This window comes from Copadichromis virginalis, linkage group LG3, assembly GCF_057382275.1.
Source record: "Copadichromis virginalis isolate Kocher_CV1m ecotype Utaka linkage group LG3, C_Virginalis_male_GT1.1, whole genome shotgun sequence".
NCBI lineage: Eukaryota > Metazoa > Chordata > Actinopteri > Cichliformes > Cichlidae > Copadichromis > Copadichromis virginalis.
The window spans coordinates 7,247,664-7,265,953 of record NC_140620.1 but is presented as its reverse complement, the minus strand read 5'-3'; the positions used below and the strand labels follow the sequence as shown (position 1 = coordinate 7,265,953).

General features: G+C 41.9%; 1 protein-coding gene across 1 annotated transcript in view; it reads right to left on the bottom strand.

Moving 5' to 3' along the window:
• The window catches only part of LOC146712518 (NACHT, LRR and PYD domains-containing protein 12-like), a gene marked incomplete at its 5' end in the record, with an annotated part of 129,070 nt that extends 110,994 nt beyond the window's left edge, over window positions 1–18,076 (bottom strand). Inside the window, 7 exons of the mRNA XM_085436617.1 lie at window positions 3,026–3,202; window positions 5,360–5,557; window positions 9,102–9,278; window positions 12,518–12,694; window positions 14,394–14,570; window positions 16,081–17,869; window positions 17,986–18,076. Of these exons, the coding sequence (XP_085292743.1) occupies window positions 3,026–3,202; window positions 5,360–5,557; window positions 9,102–9,278; window positions 12,518–12,694; window positions 14,394–14,570; window positions 16,081–17,869; window positions 17,986–18,076 (2,786 nt within the window). The remainder of the gene's footprint in view (window positions 1–3,025; window positions 3,203–5,359; window positions 5,558–9,101; window positions 9,279–12,517; window positions 12,695–14,393; window positions 14,571–16,080; window positions 17,870–17,985) is intronic.
• Between the last annotated feature and the right edge of the window lie 214 nt (window positions 18,077–18,290).

Genomic DNA, 18,290 nt, shown 5'->3' with positions numbered 1-18,290 from the left:
AAATAAAAATAATATCAACCATCAAATATTTTGCGAGCAACTTAAAATGTACAATAATACATCAAGGAAGTCAAGAAATTCATACTTCGCCAAAATAATCAGTATTAACAAAAATAATCCCAAGGTCCTCTTTTCCACTATAGATCATTTATTTAACCCTGATTTTAAAAGCTCCCAAAGAACCCCCACAGACTCACTCTGTGAGCACTTTGCAGACCACTTCAGGGGAAAGATCAGCGCCATCAGATCTGATATTTTACCTAATTGCGATATGTTTGTAAACACATCTGAGGGCTCGATTGTACCTGAGGAGACACTGGACAGCTTTGTCCTGGTTAATGCTGAGAACCTTCAAAAAGTTTTCTCCACAGTGAGACCCACCACATGTCTTTTAGATCCAATCCCTTCTTCACTCTTTAAAACACTTTATGGATTTTTTGAGGCTGAGCTTTTATACATGATGAATTGCTCTCTTCAGTTGGGTGTCTTCCCTGCTGCCTTTAAAACGGCGGTGGTGAGGCCCCTTCTGAAGAAGAGCAATTTGGATTGTAATGATTTTAATAACTACAGACCTGTATCCAACTTACCATTTTTAAGTAAAATCTTAGAAAAACTTGTTTTTACTCAGATTACTGATTTTCTCAATGATAGACAGATCCTGGAGATATTCCAGTCTGGATTTAGGGTGAACCACAACACAGAGACGGCTCTCCTAAAGGTTTTAAATGATCTTAGATGTAACTGGGACTCCCAAAAGCTCTCAGTCCTGGTGCTACTGGATCTAAGTGCAGCCTCTGATACAGTAGACCACGCTGTTCTTTTAAACAGACTGAAACACATGGTGGGCCTCTCTGGTGCTGTACATAACTGGTTCACTTCCTATCTCTCTGACAGATCTTTTATGGTGAGTATGGATACATGCTCCTCTAAGATCCATAAAATGACATGTGGTGTGCCTCAAGGGTCGGTTCTAGGCCCTGTACTTTTTAATTTGTATATGCTCCCTCTCGGCAGTGTCATCAGGAGGCATGGAGTGAACTTCCACAGTTACGCTGATGACACGCAGCTGTACATCTCCGTGTCTCCTGATGACACCAGACCAATGGATGCCCTTTTTAACTGTATCTTAGATATACGATCTTGGATGGCAGAAAACTTTTTACAGCTTAACCAGGACAAGACTGAAGTTTTAATCGTCGGTCCTGAGGCTCAGAGAGAGAAACTCTTGTCTAAATTAGAGGCATTTTCACTATGTCCTTCGCTACAAGTGAAAAACCTGGGTGTTATTTTTGACTCTGAGCTTGGTTTTATCCCACATGTTAAACATGTAACCAAAATTGGATTTTATCATCTAAAAAATATAGCCAGAGTCCGCCCTATTCTCTCTCGGGCCAACACGGAGATGCTGATGCATGCTTTTATTACCAGTCGCATTGATTACTGTAATGCCCTGCTCTCTGGTCTTCCTAAGAAGAATATTTCAACTTTACAACTTTTGCAAAACTCGGCAGCTCGTGTGCTGACGAAGACCAGAGGGCGGGCCCGCATTACACCGGTTTTAGAATCGCTGCACTGGCTCCCCGTGTGTTTCAGGATCGATTTTAAAGTTCTTTTATTGGTTTTTAAATGTCTTAATGGTCTTGGGCCTTCTTATCTCTCAGATCTGCTTTTACCATACGAACCCTCGCGGACCCTGAGGTCCTCTGGTACTGGCCTTTTGATTGTCCCTAAAGTCAGGACACGTACTCACGGAGAGGCAGCTTTTCAGTGGTATGGTCCTCGCCTGTGGAACAGCCTGCCGGAGGAGCTCAGGGCCGCAGAGAACGTACATGTTTTTAAGAACAGGCTCAAGACCCACCTTTTTAATTTAGCTTTTACTTAGCGTTTATTTATTTTATGCTTATTTATTCTATCCTGTTATTCTATTATTAATTTAGGCTTTACCTAATATTTATTGATTTTATTCTTATTCATTTTTTAATCTTATTACTCTATTTATATTTATATTTATATTGTATCCTGTTCTTATTTATTTTATCCTGTATATATCCTATTGTGTCATATCTCCAGTGTTTCCTCGGAGGGCGCTCTCTGCACCGGGGCTGTGATTGACCGTGGCTGCTGGGTCTCTGGGGGTCCTCTCAGCCTGGCTGGGGGGCTCCTTGGCCTCCCTCCTGCTGTGTGCCCAGCCTGGAGGCTGCGGTCTGTGACCGGCTCCCGGTGCAGACGGCTCCCTGTTATAGTGTTTCCTCACTTGGCTCATGCGAGCCCAGCCCAATTTTTACTCTTTAAGTGTGCGCGTGTGTGTATGTGTGTGTGTGTGTGTGTGTGTGTGGGGGGGGGGGGGGGGGGGGGGGGATATGTGTGTATTCACATCATTTATGTTAATAAGAGTGTGGGGAGTGAGTTGGAGGGTGGGGTGGGCTGCTTTTAACTATGTAAAGCACTTTGTGCTACATTTTTTTGTATGAAAAGTGCTTTATAAATAAAGATTGATTGATTGATTGATTGATTGATGTGTTTCTGTTTGATCCTAAGTGACTTTGACACAAAGGCCTCTGCTGTGATGATCACACCTCTGATCAAGTCTCACAGTGTCAGCTTTGTTTTTATACATATGGATATGTGCTGATAAATGATCAGAATTATAATATTTCCCACTGTCTGCTGTGTGCCGTGACCTTTGACCTGCTAAAGACAGTCAGCTGTGGATTATTCATTGTTGTGTCTGATACTTAGAACTGTGAGGAAGAACACTACACAGTTAATCAGGGTCCCCTCTCTCTGAATCAGGAAAGGTGGGCAGGCAGCGTGTGGGCCGCGGGCCATACGTTGAGTCTCACTGTTTTAAATGTGAACATTGTTCTGCTGCAGTCAATGGACTAAACCAGAGAAGAAGAAAACAGACTTTACCATGAAGATCCTCAGTGTGGATCAGTATAATATCAGCCTGATGTCTGCAGTTTAGTGTCAGCACAACTTTCACATCATATTCATCTCAGCACAACTAAACATGCTGACTGACCCCAGAGTTTCAAGTCCACATCCTGGACTCTCCAGGAAACCACACAGATGCTTCACTCCTGAATCCTGCAGCTTGTTGTTGGAGCTCAGGTCCAGCTGTCTCAGATGGGAGGGGTTGGACTTCAGTGCTGCTGCCAGATAATCACAGCTGATCTCTGACAAACCACAGCTCTCCAATCTGTATAAAGAATGAAAGATGTAAGTTTATTAGACAAAGTGTGAGCTTGAAATCATTCAGTCTTTCATCATCTGTTCAGAGCTGAAGAAGGTTCAGAATGTAGAAGTTTAGAAAATGGAAACTCCAAACAGCTGAAGCCAACAGGAAGCAGCTTCAAACAAACACAACAAGAGAAAAAACTCTGAATGTTTCACATTAAAGTCGTACATTTATCATAAAAACAGGACAAAGACTTGAAAAAGTCGTGTTTTTCCTTCCAGGAACCACAAGGCTTCACTTTTAAAGGTGAAGTGTGAAAGAAATGGACATATTTGAAGTCCAACACCTTTTTCCAGTCACATTATTAAAGCAGACAAACTACAAGCTCATTTTCATTCCAACAAGTCATCTTCTGACCTGGACTAACAACACTGGTCTCTATGTGCAGCTGGCTGTGAGACCAGTGCTCAGGGAGCGTCTACAAAGTGCAACACTGAAAGAACATCACACACTCATTTGCTTCCAGCACTTTCACACAAACATCTACTGTCATTATTGTCACCAAACTCTGTGGATCCTTTATTGCAAATTCAAATGGGATCATAATGGTCAGACAAAAGAGGGTTATGAGGAAATATGATGAAATGTTGTGTATTAGCAGCAAGTTATTGAATCCTTTTCCTCAGAAACCAAACAAAATGATTGACAAACATGGTTTTACAAACTCAGTGTTGGACTTGGATCAGCAGGATAAGCTGATGTTTAAAGGCATTTGAGTCTCGCTGTATGAGAGTCCAGTTATTACTCAATATTTATGGATGATGTTCTTTCAGTGTTGCACTTTGTAGACGCTCCCTGAGCCTCACAGCCAGCTGCACATGGACCAGCTGACATTACCCAGCATTAGAGGCGGGTGTAAAAAAATGGATTTTCCTATTTAAATGGTTTTAATTTGAATAAAGCGATGTTGATTCATTCAATCCTGAATCGATTTTTAATATAAATGTATTTTGCCAGAATCTCAGGTTAAAGCTCCCAAAAGTATTTCAACAACAAGCAACCAGATAAAACAGTAAATGAGAGCAGCTAAACACACAAAGATGGAAACACAGAGCGTGGATCGTTCACTCGACAGCACGTACACGGACACGCCGTCGGGGCTGAAAGTGGACAGCTCACAGATCCTGAAGCTGCAGGTTTCATCTGTCTCCAACCAAAACTGACTGAACCAGCAGCAGAAGAAGATCCAAACTACGCTTTACGTTTGATGAACATCGTCATGAATTCTCTCTGACTTTGACGTTTACTTCCTGCACAGCTCTCTCTCTCTCAGTGTACTTCAAGAACAGTTTACCTTCAAAAATCTGTTTCCTGCATTATTCACTGCTTATTACGCACCAGTCTGCTGTTGTGTTCACTGCTGTCGGCCTCCCAAAACAAAGCCTCATTTCTGCTGTTCAATACTGAAGAAATTTAAACCTTTTAAAATGATGACAGATTACAAACTCTCAGCTGTGTCTGTAATCAAACCTCTGTAACTTTGCTTCCCTTCAGCAGCATCAGCTCATGTTCACATGTTGATTCATGGTTTGCTTCAGTTTTTGATGGAATGCAGAATATTTTGAAGGTTATCTGCTATAAAAAGCCAGAACAGGAAAATCTGCTTCATGTGTTTCTGTTTGATCCTCAGTGACTTTGACACAAAGGCCTCTGCTGTGATGATCACACCTCTGATCAAGTCTCACTGTGTCAGCTTTGTTTTTATACATATGGATATGTGCTGATAAATGATCAGAATTATAATATTTCCCACTGTCTGCTGTGTGCCGTGACCTTTGACCTGCTAAAGACAGTGAGCTGTGGATTATTCATTGTTGTGTCTGATACTTAGAACTGTGAGGAAGAACACTACACAGTTAATCAGGGTCCCCTCTCTCTGAATCAGGAAAGGTGGGCAGGCCGCGTGTGGGCCGCGGGCCATACGTTGAGTCTCACTGTTTGAAATGTGAACATTGTTCTGCTGCAGTCAATGGACTAAACCAGAGAAGAAGAAAACAGACTTTACCATGAAGATCCTCAGTGTGGATCAGTATAATATCAGCCTGATGTCTGCAGTTTAGTGTCAGCACAACTTTCACATCATATTCATCTCAGCACAACTAAAACATGCTGACTGACCTCAGAGTTTCAAGTCCACATCCTGGACTCTCCAGGAAACCACACAGATGCTTCACTCCTGAATTTTGCAGGTTGTTTTTGTTAGTTGAAGACCAGGAGTCATTACTCAGGTCCAGCTGTCTCAGATGGGAGGGGTTGGACTTCAGTGCTGCTGCCAGATAATCACAGCTGATCTCTGACAAACCACAGTCCATCAATCTGTATAAAGAATGAAAGATGTAAGTTTATTAGACAAAGTGTGAGCTTGAAATCATTCAGTGTTTCATCATCTGTTCAGAGCTGAAGAAGGTTCAGAATGTAGAAGTTTAGAAAATGGAAACTCCAAACAGCTGAAGCCAACAGGAAGCAGCTTCAAACAAACACAACAAGAGAAAAAACTCTGAATGTTTCACATTAAAGTCGTACATTTATCATAAAAACAGGACAAAGACTTGAAAAAGTCGTGTTTTTCCTTCCAGGAACCACAAGGCTTCACTTTTAAAGGTGAAGTGCGAAAGAAATGGACATATTTGAAGTCCAACACCTTTTTCCAGTCACATTATTAAAGCAGACAAACTACAAGCTCATTTTCATTCCAAAAAGTCATCTTCTGACCTGGACTAACAACACTGGTCTCTATGTGCAGCTTGCTGTGAGACCAGTGCTCAGGGAGCGTCTACAAAGTGCAACAATGAAAGAACATCACACGCTCATTTGCTTCCAGCACTTTCACACAAACATCTACACAGCAAATCCAGCATGTCCAAATTAACACTGTCGGATTTGATTTCAACACTATTAAAGTGTCTATATGGGTCCACACCAGAGAGTGTTAATTTAACTCTTTTTGGAGAATTTGTACGTTAACTCTGATTTAGTGTTAAACACCAAATCTGTCTGGAGTTGATAATTTAACACTTACTAATGCTAACTAGGTGTTAAGAGTTTATATATTAACTCTCAAAGAGTATTTTAGTTTAACTACGTAAGAGTTATCTTCTAATTCATTCTAAAAAGCGGGAATTTTACTGTTCTGAACTTCTAGAAATTTCTTTTGGAAATAAACATTTACTAAAAAGACGCAATGGTTTTTGAAAAACATTTATTCTGAACTGTGCACCACAATTTCAAAACATTTTCTGAAAGATGTAACAGTATACATGTTCTCACTTTCATTAGAATTGTGTTTATCAAAAGGTCTGACATAGGTGAGCTGGTAAATGCAAATAACAGCATTCTCAACACTTATTTCTTCAATACAATATGCATGTCCTTCATTCATCACTTTGTGGAACCTCAACGCACTTCTGGTCTCCCCCATATTCCATCTTCACAAGCATATCCTATGTGGAGATTGAATAAAAATTAGTTGACACTAATTAATGGCACAAATAATCCAGTAAACAATTGCAACACAGTAAAAAAAAGGAATCCTCTTTGAGCCATTACTTGTGTAAAGTATTTTCCCAAAAGACAAGGACACAGGCAACAGGTAATACTGAACTAAATGTAAAACCTCAACCTTTTTCATTTTTACCTAAACCGTGTGCACAAAACTCTGGAGGGATCTAAATGCTAACGTAGAACCCAGTCAGGACGCCTGCTACTGCTGTTTACTCGTTTTTTTTATGGGCAAACAATACCTTTCAGCTAGCTAAAACAGAATATTATGCTATCAGCGAGCAACATGGCTAATGCCTTTCACACAGCTTTGTCTCAACTCCAAAGAGCCACAGAAGTAAAAGCTAATAATAATAATTGAAACAGTCTTTGAAAAAATGACTTACCAAGCATGGCAAACAACTCAAATATGTAGAGAAAAATGTTCTGAAACGGCTTTACTTCAGCTTCGATCTGAGCCGTGCTGGGGGCGGAGTCTGTGAATTTACTCTGTTGGTGTCATAGCCCCTGTAGGAGTTAGGAGTTAAGAGGTCAAGAGTTAATGTTTCCATTGTAACACCTCCAGATTTGACATAGAAACACTAATTTTTAACACTCGATTTTAACTACTATCATTTTACACCTCAGAGTTACATTACAGGAATGTGACTCTACTTAGAGTAAAATTAACTCTACTTTTGCAAGAAGACTATTAACAACAAAACATTTAACACTGTTGAATTTGCTGTGTACTGTCATTATTATCACCAAACTCTGTGGATCCTATATTGCAAATTCAAATGGGATCAAATGGTCAGACAAAAGAGGGTTATGAGGAAATATGATGAAATGTTGTGTATTAGCAGCAACTTATTGAATCCTTTTCCTCAGAAACCAAACAAAATGATTGACAAACATGGTTTTACAAACTCAGTGTTGGACTTGGATCAGCAGGATAAGCTGATGTTTAAAGGCATTTGAGTCTCGCTGTATGAGAGTCCAGTTATTACTCAATATTTATGGATGATGTTCTTTCAGTGTTGCACTTTGTAGACGCTCCCTGAGCCTCACAGCCAGCTGCACATAGACCAGCTGACATTACCCAGCATTAGAGGCGGGTGTAAAAAAATGGATTTTCCTATTTAAATGGTTTTAATTTGAATAAAACGATGTTGATTCATTCAATCCTGAATCGATTTTTAATATAAATGTATTTTGCCAGAATCTCAGGTTAAAGCTCCCAAAAGTATTTCAACAACAAGCAAACAGATAAAACAGTAAATGAGAGCAGCTAAACACACAAAGATGGAAACACAGAGCTTGGATCGTTCACTCGACGGCACATACACGGACACGCCGTCGGGGCTGAAAGTGGACAGCTCACAGATCCTGAAGCTGCAGGTTTCATCTGTCTCCAACCAAAACTGACTGAACCAGCAGCAGAAGAAGATCCAAACTACGCTTTACGTTTGATGAACATCGTCATGAATTCTCTCTGACTTTGACGTTTACTTCCTGCACAGCTCTCTCTCTCTCAGTGTACTTCAAGAACAGTTTACCTTCAAAAATCTGTTTCCTGCATTATTCACTGCTTATTACGCACCAGTCTGCTGTTGTGTTCACTGCTGTCGGCCTCCCAAAACAAAGCCTCATTTTTGCTGTTCAATACTGAAGAAATTTAAACCTTTTAAAATGATGACAGATTACAAACTCTCAGCTGTGTCTGTAATCAAACCTCTGTAACTTTGCTTCACTTCAGCAGCATCAGCTCATGTTCACATGTTGATTCATGGTTTGCTTCAGTTTTTGATGGACTGCAGAAGATTTTGAAGGTTATCTGCTATAAAAAGCCAGAACAGGAAAATCTGCTTCATGTGTTTCTGTTTGATCCTCAGTGACTTTGACACAAAGAACTCTGCTGTGATGATCACACCTCTGATCAAGTCTCACAGTGTCAGCTTTGTTTTTATACATATGGATATGTGCTGATAAATGATCAGAATTATAATATTTCCCACTGTCTGCTGTGTGCCGTGACCTTTGACCTGCTAAAGACAGTCAGCTGTGGATTATTCATTGTTGTGTCTGATACTTAGAACTGTGAGGAAGAACACTACACAGTTAATCAGGGTCCCCTCTCTCTGAATCAGGAAAGGTGGGCAGGCCGCGTGTGGGCCGCGGGCCATACGTTGAGTCTCACTGTTTGAAATGTGAACATTGTTCTGCTGCAGTCAATGGACTAAACCAGAGAAGAAGAAAACAGACTTTACCATGAAGATCCTCAGTGTGGATCAGTATAATATCAGCCTGATGTCTGCAGTTTAGTGTCAGCACAACTTTCACATCATATTCATCTCAACACAACTAAAACATGCTGACTGACCCCAGAGTTTCAAGTCCACATCCTGGACTCTCCAGGAAACCACACAGATGCTTCACTCCTGAATCCTGCAGCTTTTTGTTGTTACTCAGGTCCAGCTGTCTCAGATGGGAGGGGTTGGACTTCAGTGCTGCTGCCAGATAATCACAGCTGATCTCTGACAAACCACAGCTCTCCAATCTGTATAAAGAGTGAAAGATGTAAGTTTATTAGACAAAGTGAGAGCTTGAAATCATTCAGTGTTTCATCATCTGTTCAGAGCTGAAGAAGGTTCAGAATGTAGAAGTTTAGAAAATGGAAACTCCAAACAGCTGAAGCCAACAGGAAGCAGCTTCAAACAAACACAACAAGAGAAAAAACTCTGAATGTTTCACATTAAAGTCGTACATTTATCATAAAAACAGGACAAAGACTTGAAAAAGTCGTGTTTTTCCTTCCAGGAACCACAAGGCTTCACTTTTAAAGGTGAAGTGTGAAAGAAATGGACATATTTGAAGTCCAACACCTTTTTCCAGTCACATTATTAAAGCAGACAAACTACAAGCTCATTTTCATTCCAACAAGTCATCTTCTGACCTGGACTAACAACACTGGTCTCTATGTGCAGCTGGATGTGAGACCAGTGCTCAGGGAGCGTCTACAAAGTGCAACACTGAAAGAACATCACACACTCATTTTCTTCCAGCACTTTCACACAAACATCTACTGTCATTATTGTCACCAAACTCTGTGGATCCTTTATTGCAAATTCAAATGGGATCATAATGGTCAGACAAAAGAGGGTTATGAGGAAATATGATGAAATGTTGTGTATTAGCAGCAAGTTATTGAATCCTTTTCCTCAGAAACCAAACAAAATGATTGACAAACATGGTTTTACAAACTCAGTGTTGGACTTGGATCAGCAGGATAAGCTGATGTTTAAAGGCATTTGAGTCTCGCTGTATGAGAGTCCAGTTATTACTCAATATTTATGGATGATGTTCTTTCAGTGTTGCACTTTGTAGACGCTCCCTGAGCCTCACAGCCAGCTGCACATGGACCAGCTGACATTACCCAGCATTAGAGGCGGGTGTAAAACAATGGATTTTCCTATTTAAATGGTTTTAATTTGAATAAAGCGATGTTGATTCATTCAATCCTGAATCGATTTTTAATATAAATGTATTTTGCCAGAATCTCAGGTTAAAGCTCCCAAAAGTATTTCAACAACAAGCAACCAGATAAAACAGTAAATGAAAGCAGCTAAACACACAAAGATGGAAACACAGAGCTTGGATCGTTCACTCGACGGCACGGACACGGACACGCCGTCGGGGCTGAAAGTGGACAGCTCACAGATCCTGAAGCTGCAGGTTTCATCTGTCTCCAACCAAAACGGACTGAACCAGCAGCAGAAGAAGATCCAAACTACGCTTTACGTTTGATGAACATCGTCATGAATTCTCTCTGACTTTGACGTTTACTTCCTGCACAGCTCTCTCTCTCTCAGTGTACTTCAAGAACAGTTTACCTTCAAAAATCTGTTTCCTGCATTATTCACTGCTTATTACGCACCAGTCTGCTGTTGTGTTCACTGCTGTCGGCCTCCCAAAACAAAGCCTCATTTCTGCTGTTCAATACTGAAGAAATTTAAACCTTTTAAAATGATGCCAGATTACAAACTCTCAGCTGTGTCTGTAATCAAACCTCTGTAACTTTGCTTCCCTTCAGCAGCATCAGCTCATGTTCACATGCTGATTCATGGTTTGCTTCAGTTTTTGATGGACTGCAGAAGATTTTGAAGGTTATCTGCTATAAAAAGCCAGAACAGGAAAATCTGCTTCATGTGTTTCTGTTTGATCCTCAGTGACTTTGACACAAAGGCCTCTGCTGTGATGATCACACCTCTGATCAAGTCTCACAGTGTCAGCTTTGTTTTTATACATATGGATATGTGCTGATCAGTGTTGGGTAAGTTACTTTAAAATAGTAACTTAGTTACATTACTAGTTACTTCTCTCAAAAGTAACTCAGTTACTTCAAGTTACTCGTTACTTTCAAAGTAACTAGTTACTAGGGAAAGTAACTTTGGTTTTACTCAGAATTCTCTTGTTAATGTGTTGCTTCCATAACTTTGCCAGTCTTCTTGCTTGCTTACTTGCCACAAGTGCACTGTGCCACGTACCAATAGAAAGGAAAAGATAATGTGCATTTTTCCACGAGAGAAATCCCACGCCTGGACCGTCATTGACTGCTGCCATGATTCTAGCCTACATCACAGCGTCATGTGCGCCTTTTACATCCAACACAAAAACTGCAGTCGTGGTGCTTTCGATTGTACTCAGAAATTCTGCCTTCTGAATAGGAAGATGTTGGTAACACCAGACTGCAGATGAGCTGCATACATGGCTGGACTGGGACAGAAAATTGGCCCGGACATTTTGACTAGAGACCGGCCCACCATTATAGGAAAAATTATAAAGCCTTTGAATGAAAACAAACGCTGTTGTGACAGTGATGTACACTGTTTTGATGGTATATATGCATCAATCTATCAATCGTTTGTTGTAAGATTCAGATAATTATTTTTTAAAAGCTAGACATTTTAAATGAGAATAAGATAGAAAAGTATTTCTTTGTGCCCCCCTTTCCCTGTTAATGCCCTACCTGGCCCCCCTGGCAAAACATTGCTAGATCCGCACCTGCACAGTTACCAGCTGTCAGCTACCTAAAAAAGGATCCTGGTGTTATTTGTCTCTCAGAAACAGTTCATAACTTCCCTTCAACTCATTCATGTCACCTAAAAGGTAAACCTGTTTCTCCATCACCTGTTCAGCTCTGATGATTGAGTAAGGACATCTCCTGGTTTCATCTTCATGTTTCCCTCTCACCAGATATACAAACCGACATCATGACCAGCAGCTTTTTTGCAGCTGTGGCTCCAGCAAACATCAGCTGATACTAGAAATTAATATTAAATAAATTCTAACAACAGCTGATCAAGCGTTACTTAATAACGCGTTAGTCCCAACACTGGGTCTGATAAATGATCAGAATTATAATATTTCCCACTGTCTGCTGTGTGCCGTGACCTTTGACCTGCTAAAGACAGTCAGCTGTGGATTATTCATTGTTGTGTCTGATACTTAGAACTGTGAGGAAGAACACTACACAGTTAATCAGGGTCCCCTCTCTCTGAATCAGGAAAGGTGGGCAGGCCGCGTGTGGGCCGCGGGCCATACGTTGAGTCTCACTGTTTGAAATGTGAACATTGTTCTGCTGCAGTCAATGGACTAAACCAGAGAAAAAGAAAACAGACTTTACCATGAAGATCCTCAGTGTGGATCAGTATAATATCAGCCTGATGTCTGCAGTTTAGTGTCAGCACAACTTTCACATCATATTCATCTCAGCACAACTAAAACATGCTGACTGACCCCAGAGTTTCAAGTCCACATCCTGGACTCTCCAGGAAACCACACAGATGCTTCACTCCTGAATCCTGCAGCTTTTTGTTGTAGCTCAGGTCCAGCTCTCTCAGAAGGGAGGGGTTGGACTTCAGTGCTGCTGCCAGATAATCACAGCTGATCTCTGACAAACCACAGACACGCAATCTGTATAAAGAATGAAAGATGTAAGTTTATTAGACAAAGTGTGAGCTTGAAATCATTCAGTGTTTCATCATCTGTTCAGAGCTGAAGAAGGTTCAGAATGTAGAAGTTTAGAAAATGGAAACTCCAAACAGCTGAAGCCAACAGGAAGCAGCTTCAAACAAACACAACAAGAGAAAAAACTCTGAATGTTTCACATTAAAGTCGTACATTTATCATAAAAACAGGACAAAGACTTGAAAAAGTCGTTTTTTTCCTTCCAGGAACCACAAGGCTTCACTTTTAAAGGTGAAGTGTGAAAGAAATGGACATATTTGAAGTCCAACACCTTTTTCCAGTCACATTATTAAAGCAGACAAACTACAAGCTCATTTTCATTGCAACAAGTCATCTTCTGACCTGGACTAACGACACTGGTCTCTATGTGCAGCTGGCTGTGAGACCAGTGCTCAGGGACCGTCTACAAAGTGCAACACTGAAAGAACATCACACACTCATTTGCTTCCATCATCCAACCTGAAGAGGAAACAGAGACGGCTCCCCTTCAAAGTAAAAGCTGCTCCTTTTGGACACAGTATCAAAGAAAGTCTACAGTATAACATAGAAAAGACAGAACAAAGTTTTGGTTGTTTTTAAATTGTGCAGAAATGAAACTACACTAAGCTCAATTATGTGACAGACATTTCATCCCATGTCAGTTTGGCCTCATCCTGGGCCGGATTATCCAGCACACAGTCTGACCACAGGCCCAGGGGCCACGCACAGCTGGGCTCCATCCAAGAGACAGGAAACAAACCAACACAATAATAAAAAGCACCATGTGATCTTCTTACATCTTCAAGACAAACATAGTAAAAACATGAGCATATTTGTTTCCTGATAAAATGATGTGACAGGTAGAACAGAGTAAAGTGGTGGTGTTACAGCCTTTCTCCCCTCTGCTGCCGAGGCTGTTAGTCTCTCCCAAACTCAGCTACAGGACTTCCAAATGAATGAAAGCAGCAGAAGTGGCTTTACAAATGAAAGAGGAAGAGGAGAAGAAGAGGAGAGGGAGGCCACCCTGACCATCACTCCAGCTGAAAACATCACACTTCCATTAAAGTTGGTGAGAAAATGTTGAGCAGGATGAGCTGCTGGCTAATCTGGAGGCTGTAGCAGCAGCTCACAGTCACAGTGGATTTCCACTCATGAAAAAGCTCTGGCTGCTTCATTTCTCATCTCATATCAGAGACTTTAATGCTTCACTGAAGCTGTACTGTGATGCTTCCATATCCCAGTGAGGCCTCCATAATGATTTCAGCTGTTCTGTACACACACTGTGTGCCCTGTATGGCTCAATGTCTCTGCAGCCTGTTTTTATCTGCTATCATCAGATCTTCATCATCCTCATTCACATCCCTCACACACTCTACAGCCTCATCAGCACTGACTTCATCTTCACTGACTGATGGAGCACAACATGAACCTGTGGAGGCTGAAACACTGTCCTGTCAAACATCTCCCAGTCACCACTTCTGTTTGGAGCCAAAAGGAAAAACTGTTGTTCAGTCGTTTGGAAAGACAACATTTCTGAAAGCACTCAAACTTCTTCATATTTGTCTTCAGACACATCCTGAACATGTAGGAACTAAAGAAAGTTTCAAACATCAATCAAAGACCTGAAATATAGAAAAACAACAACAGCCGCAGTCAGTGAACTCACCTCAGAGTCTCCAGTCCACAGTTTGGACTCTCCAGTCCAGCACACAGAAGCTTCACACCTGAATCCTGCAGGTTGTAGTTTCCACCCATGTCCAGCTCTGTCAGATGGGAGGGGTTGGACTTCAGAGCTGAGGCCACAACTTCACAGTGAGACTCTGAGAGTCGACACTGAGTCAGTCTGTGATGATAGAAAATATAAAATGTGTTATTATAAAAGCAGAAAATCTGCATTATAAACACAGACTGAATGTATATGAAGACAAAACAGAGTGAGGTCATAATCTGATGACTCTGCTCTTCACATCTGTGCTTCAGCTCCTCTTACTGTGTTTGACATGACACAACGATTGAGTCTCTCTCAGACCTGCAGACTTTTAATGAGAATCTTTGTTTGGCTTTAATCTGCAGATGAAGGAGGAAGATGGTGTCACATTTAGGCTTCCATAATGTCCACAGTCTGTCACTGAGATCTGATCCAGAGTCAGAGTGAAGACACACATTTGGACTGTTTCCTGTTTTGACTCCAGAACATTTTGAATGAGTTCAGCTCAGTGAAGAGTTCCAGCTGGAAAGATGATCTCTGTTTGCTACCTGCTGTCAGGTACGACTGTTCACGTCCACACGCAGGAAAAACCTGCTGACTGTTACCAAACGGAGCAGAAATCTCATCACTGGACAATAATGATGAATGAACTCAGAGCTGCTGATATCAGATCTGATTTCAGGGGAACTAAACACAGAAATGATTGGCTCATTTTAGCTTTCTGAGCCATTATCTGCTGGTGTGTCGCTAGTTGGCAGAAAATGATTTGTATTCCTGTTCAGGGCTTCAGTGTTTATGAGTCCAGATCCAGGCGACAGCAAGTCAAAATGATGTTACCTGTCTGTGTCCAGCAGCAGCCTGTATTCACTTTGAATATTGTTATAACCTGACATGGATCAGTTTGTCTTTAATTGGTTTGTAAATGTCACTGTTTCCATTGGACCTGAGTGACGTACAAAGACAGAGAGGGAGAGAAAGGAGAGAGAGGATGGAGACAGCAAAGAGAGAGCAAACACAAACAGGTGAGAGTGGACAGGTGACCAAGGTCAGCAACCAATCAGAGAGCTTCTGTTTGACCCACAGTCACTGATGATGACTGCACATAACCAAGCAGTGTGTTACTCTGATATCAAATATGGATCCTGCTCTTATAATAATGATCATCAGATGATATTATTGTGTTATTTTGTAGCTGAATACGATGTTTGTGTGATTATCAGTGAAAGAAGCAGTGAGGAGGATGGAGAGAGAGAGAGGACAGAGGGTGAAGTTAGAAACACTAAAAGGATTTTTCATGGATTTCATGGATGATTTGAGTGATTTCCAGCAGGACACTTAAACATGTCAGTGGACGTCCTAAAGAACATATTCACTGATATGAAACGTGTCATTGAACAGGATTAATATCAGTGGAAACATGGTGGAAACAGCTGTGACTGCATGGATGTGACACACTTCAAATCTGTTCTCCACTCTTGGATTTGGGATCCATGGAGCTGCTGCTGAGTCTGTACAATAAAGGAATGGTGTGGAAGGTTGCAGCGTACGGACACAAACACTTTGTGGTTACAATCTGATTTTATTTTCAACATTAAACTACTAACCTACACTGATCAATGATGTTAATGATCACATCTGGACTCACCGAGCCTTTCTGCAGTTCCTCACAGCTGGAATCAGTCTCTGTCGTCCCCGCTCTGATGTGTTGTACTTCTGCAGGTCCAACTTATCCAGAACCTCCTCTGACATCTGCAGCATGAAGGCCAGAGCTGAGCACTGGATCTCAGAGAGTTCCTTCTCTGATCTGTTCTCTGACTTCAGGAACTCTTGGATCTCCTGAAATAATGAGAGGTAGTTCATCTCCATCAGACAGTGGAAGATGTTGATGCTTCTGTCAGGAGAGATTTTATCACTGTTCATCTCCTTCAGGTTGTTGATGACTCTCTGGATGGTTCCTGGACTGATCTCTGTCTGACCCAGCAGACCTACTAAGAGTCTCTGGTTGGAATCCAGACAGAGGCCATGAAGGAAGCGAACAAACAGGTCCAGGTGGCCATTTTTACTCTGGAGGGATTTCTCCATGGCTCGTTTAAGGAAATCATCCAGAGAGGACTCGTATTTTTTTCCCAAAAAGTTCTTCAGCACCTTTGTCTTCCTGTTGGTGTGACAGTGGAACATGTAGACTGCAGCCAGAAACTCCTGAATGCTCAGATGAACAAAGCAGTAGACTGGTTTCTGGAAGATCACACACTCTCTTTTGAAGATCTCTGTACAAACTCCTGAGTACACCGAGGCCTCTGTCACATCCAGACCACACTGCTCCAGGTCTTCTTGGTAGAACATGATGTTTCCTTTCTCCAGATGTTCAAACGCCAGCCTCCCCAGCTTCAGAAGAACTTCCCTGTCAGCTTCCGTCAGCTTCTGTGGACTCATCTCACGTCCCTCATGGTACTTGTTCTTCTTCCTCTTTGTCTGAACCAGCAGGAAGTGTGAGTACATGTCAGTCAGGGTCTTGGGCAGCTCTCCTCTCTGCTCTGTAGTCAACATGTGCTCCAGAACTGTAGCAGTGATCCAGCAGAAGACTGGGATACTACACATGATGTGGAGGCTCCTGGATGTCTTCATGTGGGAGATGATTCTGCTGGACAGCTCTTCATCACTGAATCTCCTCCTGAAGTACTCCTCCTTCTGGGCGTCAGTGAAGCCTCGTACTTCTGTTAGCCTGTCAACACATGTAGGAGGGATCTGATTGGCTGCTGCGGGTCGGGAAGTTATCCAGACGAGAGCCGAGGGAAACAGATTCCCCTGGATGAGGTTTGTCAGCAGCTGGCTGACTGATGACTTCTGTGTGACATCAGACAGCAGCTTCCTGTTGGTGAAATCCAATGAAAGTCTGCTTTCATCCAGGCCGTCAAAGATGAACAAAAGCTGAGAGACAGCCAGCTTCTCTGCTGTGACCTTCTGTAATGTTGGATGGAAAACATGGAGCAGCTCCAGAAGACTGTACTGCTCATCTCTGATCAGGTTCAGCTCCCTGAATGAAAGCAGAACCACCACACTGACATGTTGGTTCTCCAAGCCCTCTGCCCAGTCCAGAGTGAACTTCTGCACTGAGAAGGTTTTTCCAACACCAGCCACGCCGTTGGTCAGAACCACTCTGATGGGTCTCTGTTGGTCAGGTAAGGCTTTAAAGATGTCCTGGCACCTGATTGGAGCGTCATGGAGGGCGTCCATCTTGGAAGCTGTCTCCAGCTGCCTCACCTCATGTTTGGTATGAACCTCTTCACTCTGTCCCTCTGTGATGTAGAGCTCAGTGTAGATCCTGTTGAGGAGGGTTCTACTTCCTGTTTCATCACTTCCTTCAGTCACACGTTCACATCTCCTCCTCAGACTGATCTTATGTTCATCTAAAACCTCCTGCAGACCAACATCTGCTGAAAGAAAGAAAAACAATGAGACTAAAGAGAAAGAAAACTCTTCAATGTCTGAACAACACAAGAAGTCCAGTTTTCAGAAATGAGTCCATCAGCAGACAGATGTTCAGTCTTACTTTGTACACAGCTGCTCTGACTGGCTGTCTGCAGTCCAGCTCTGCTTCTGGATCTTTCACAACACTGTGCAGAAGCTCTGATGGTGACACAGAAAAGTCACAGTGGAGATACTTCTGTCCACCTTTGATTAGACTCATTATAAAAAGGAAAACAAAGTTTGAACACAGTCATGTTTCCAGTTCACTGACTTACATTTATTCCATGGACACTCACTCTAACCTGAACCACAGCTACAACCCAACATTGTTGAGGCCTCATCTCCTCCTTTCCTGACTGTAGAGGTTAAATATGCAACAACCAACAA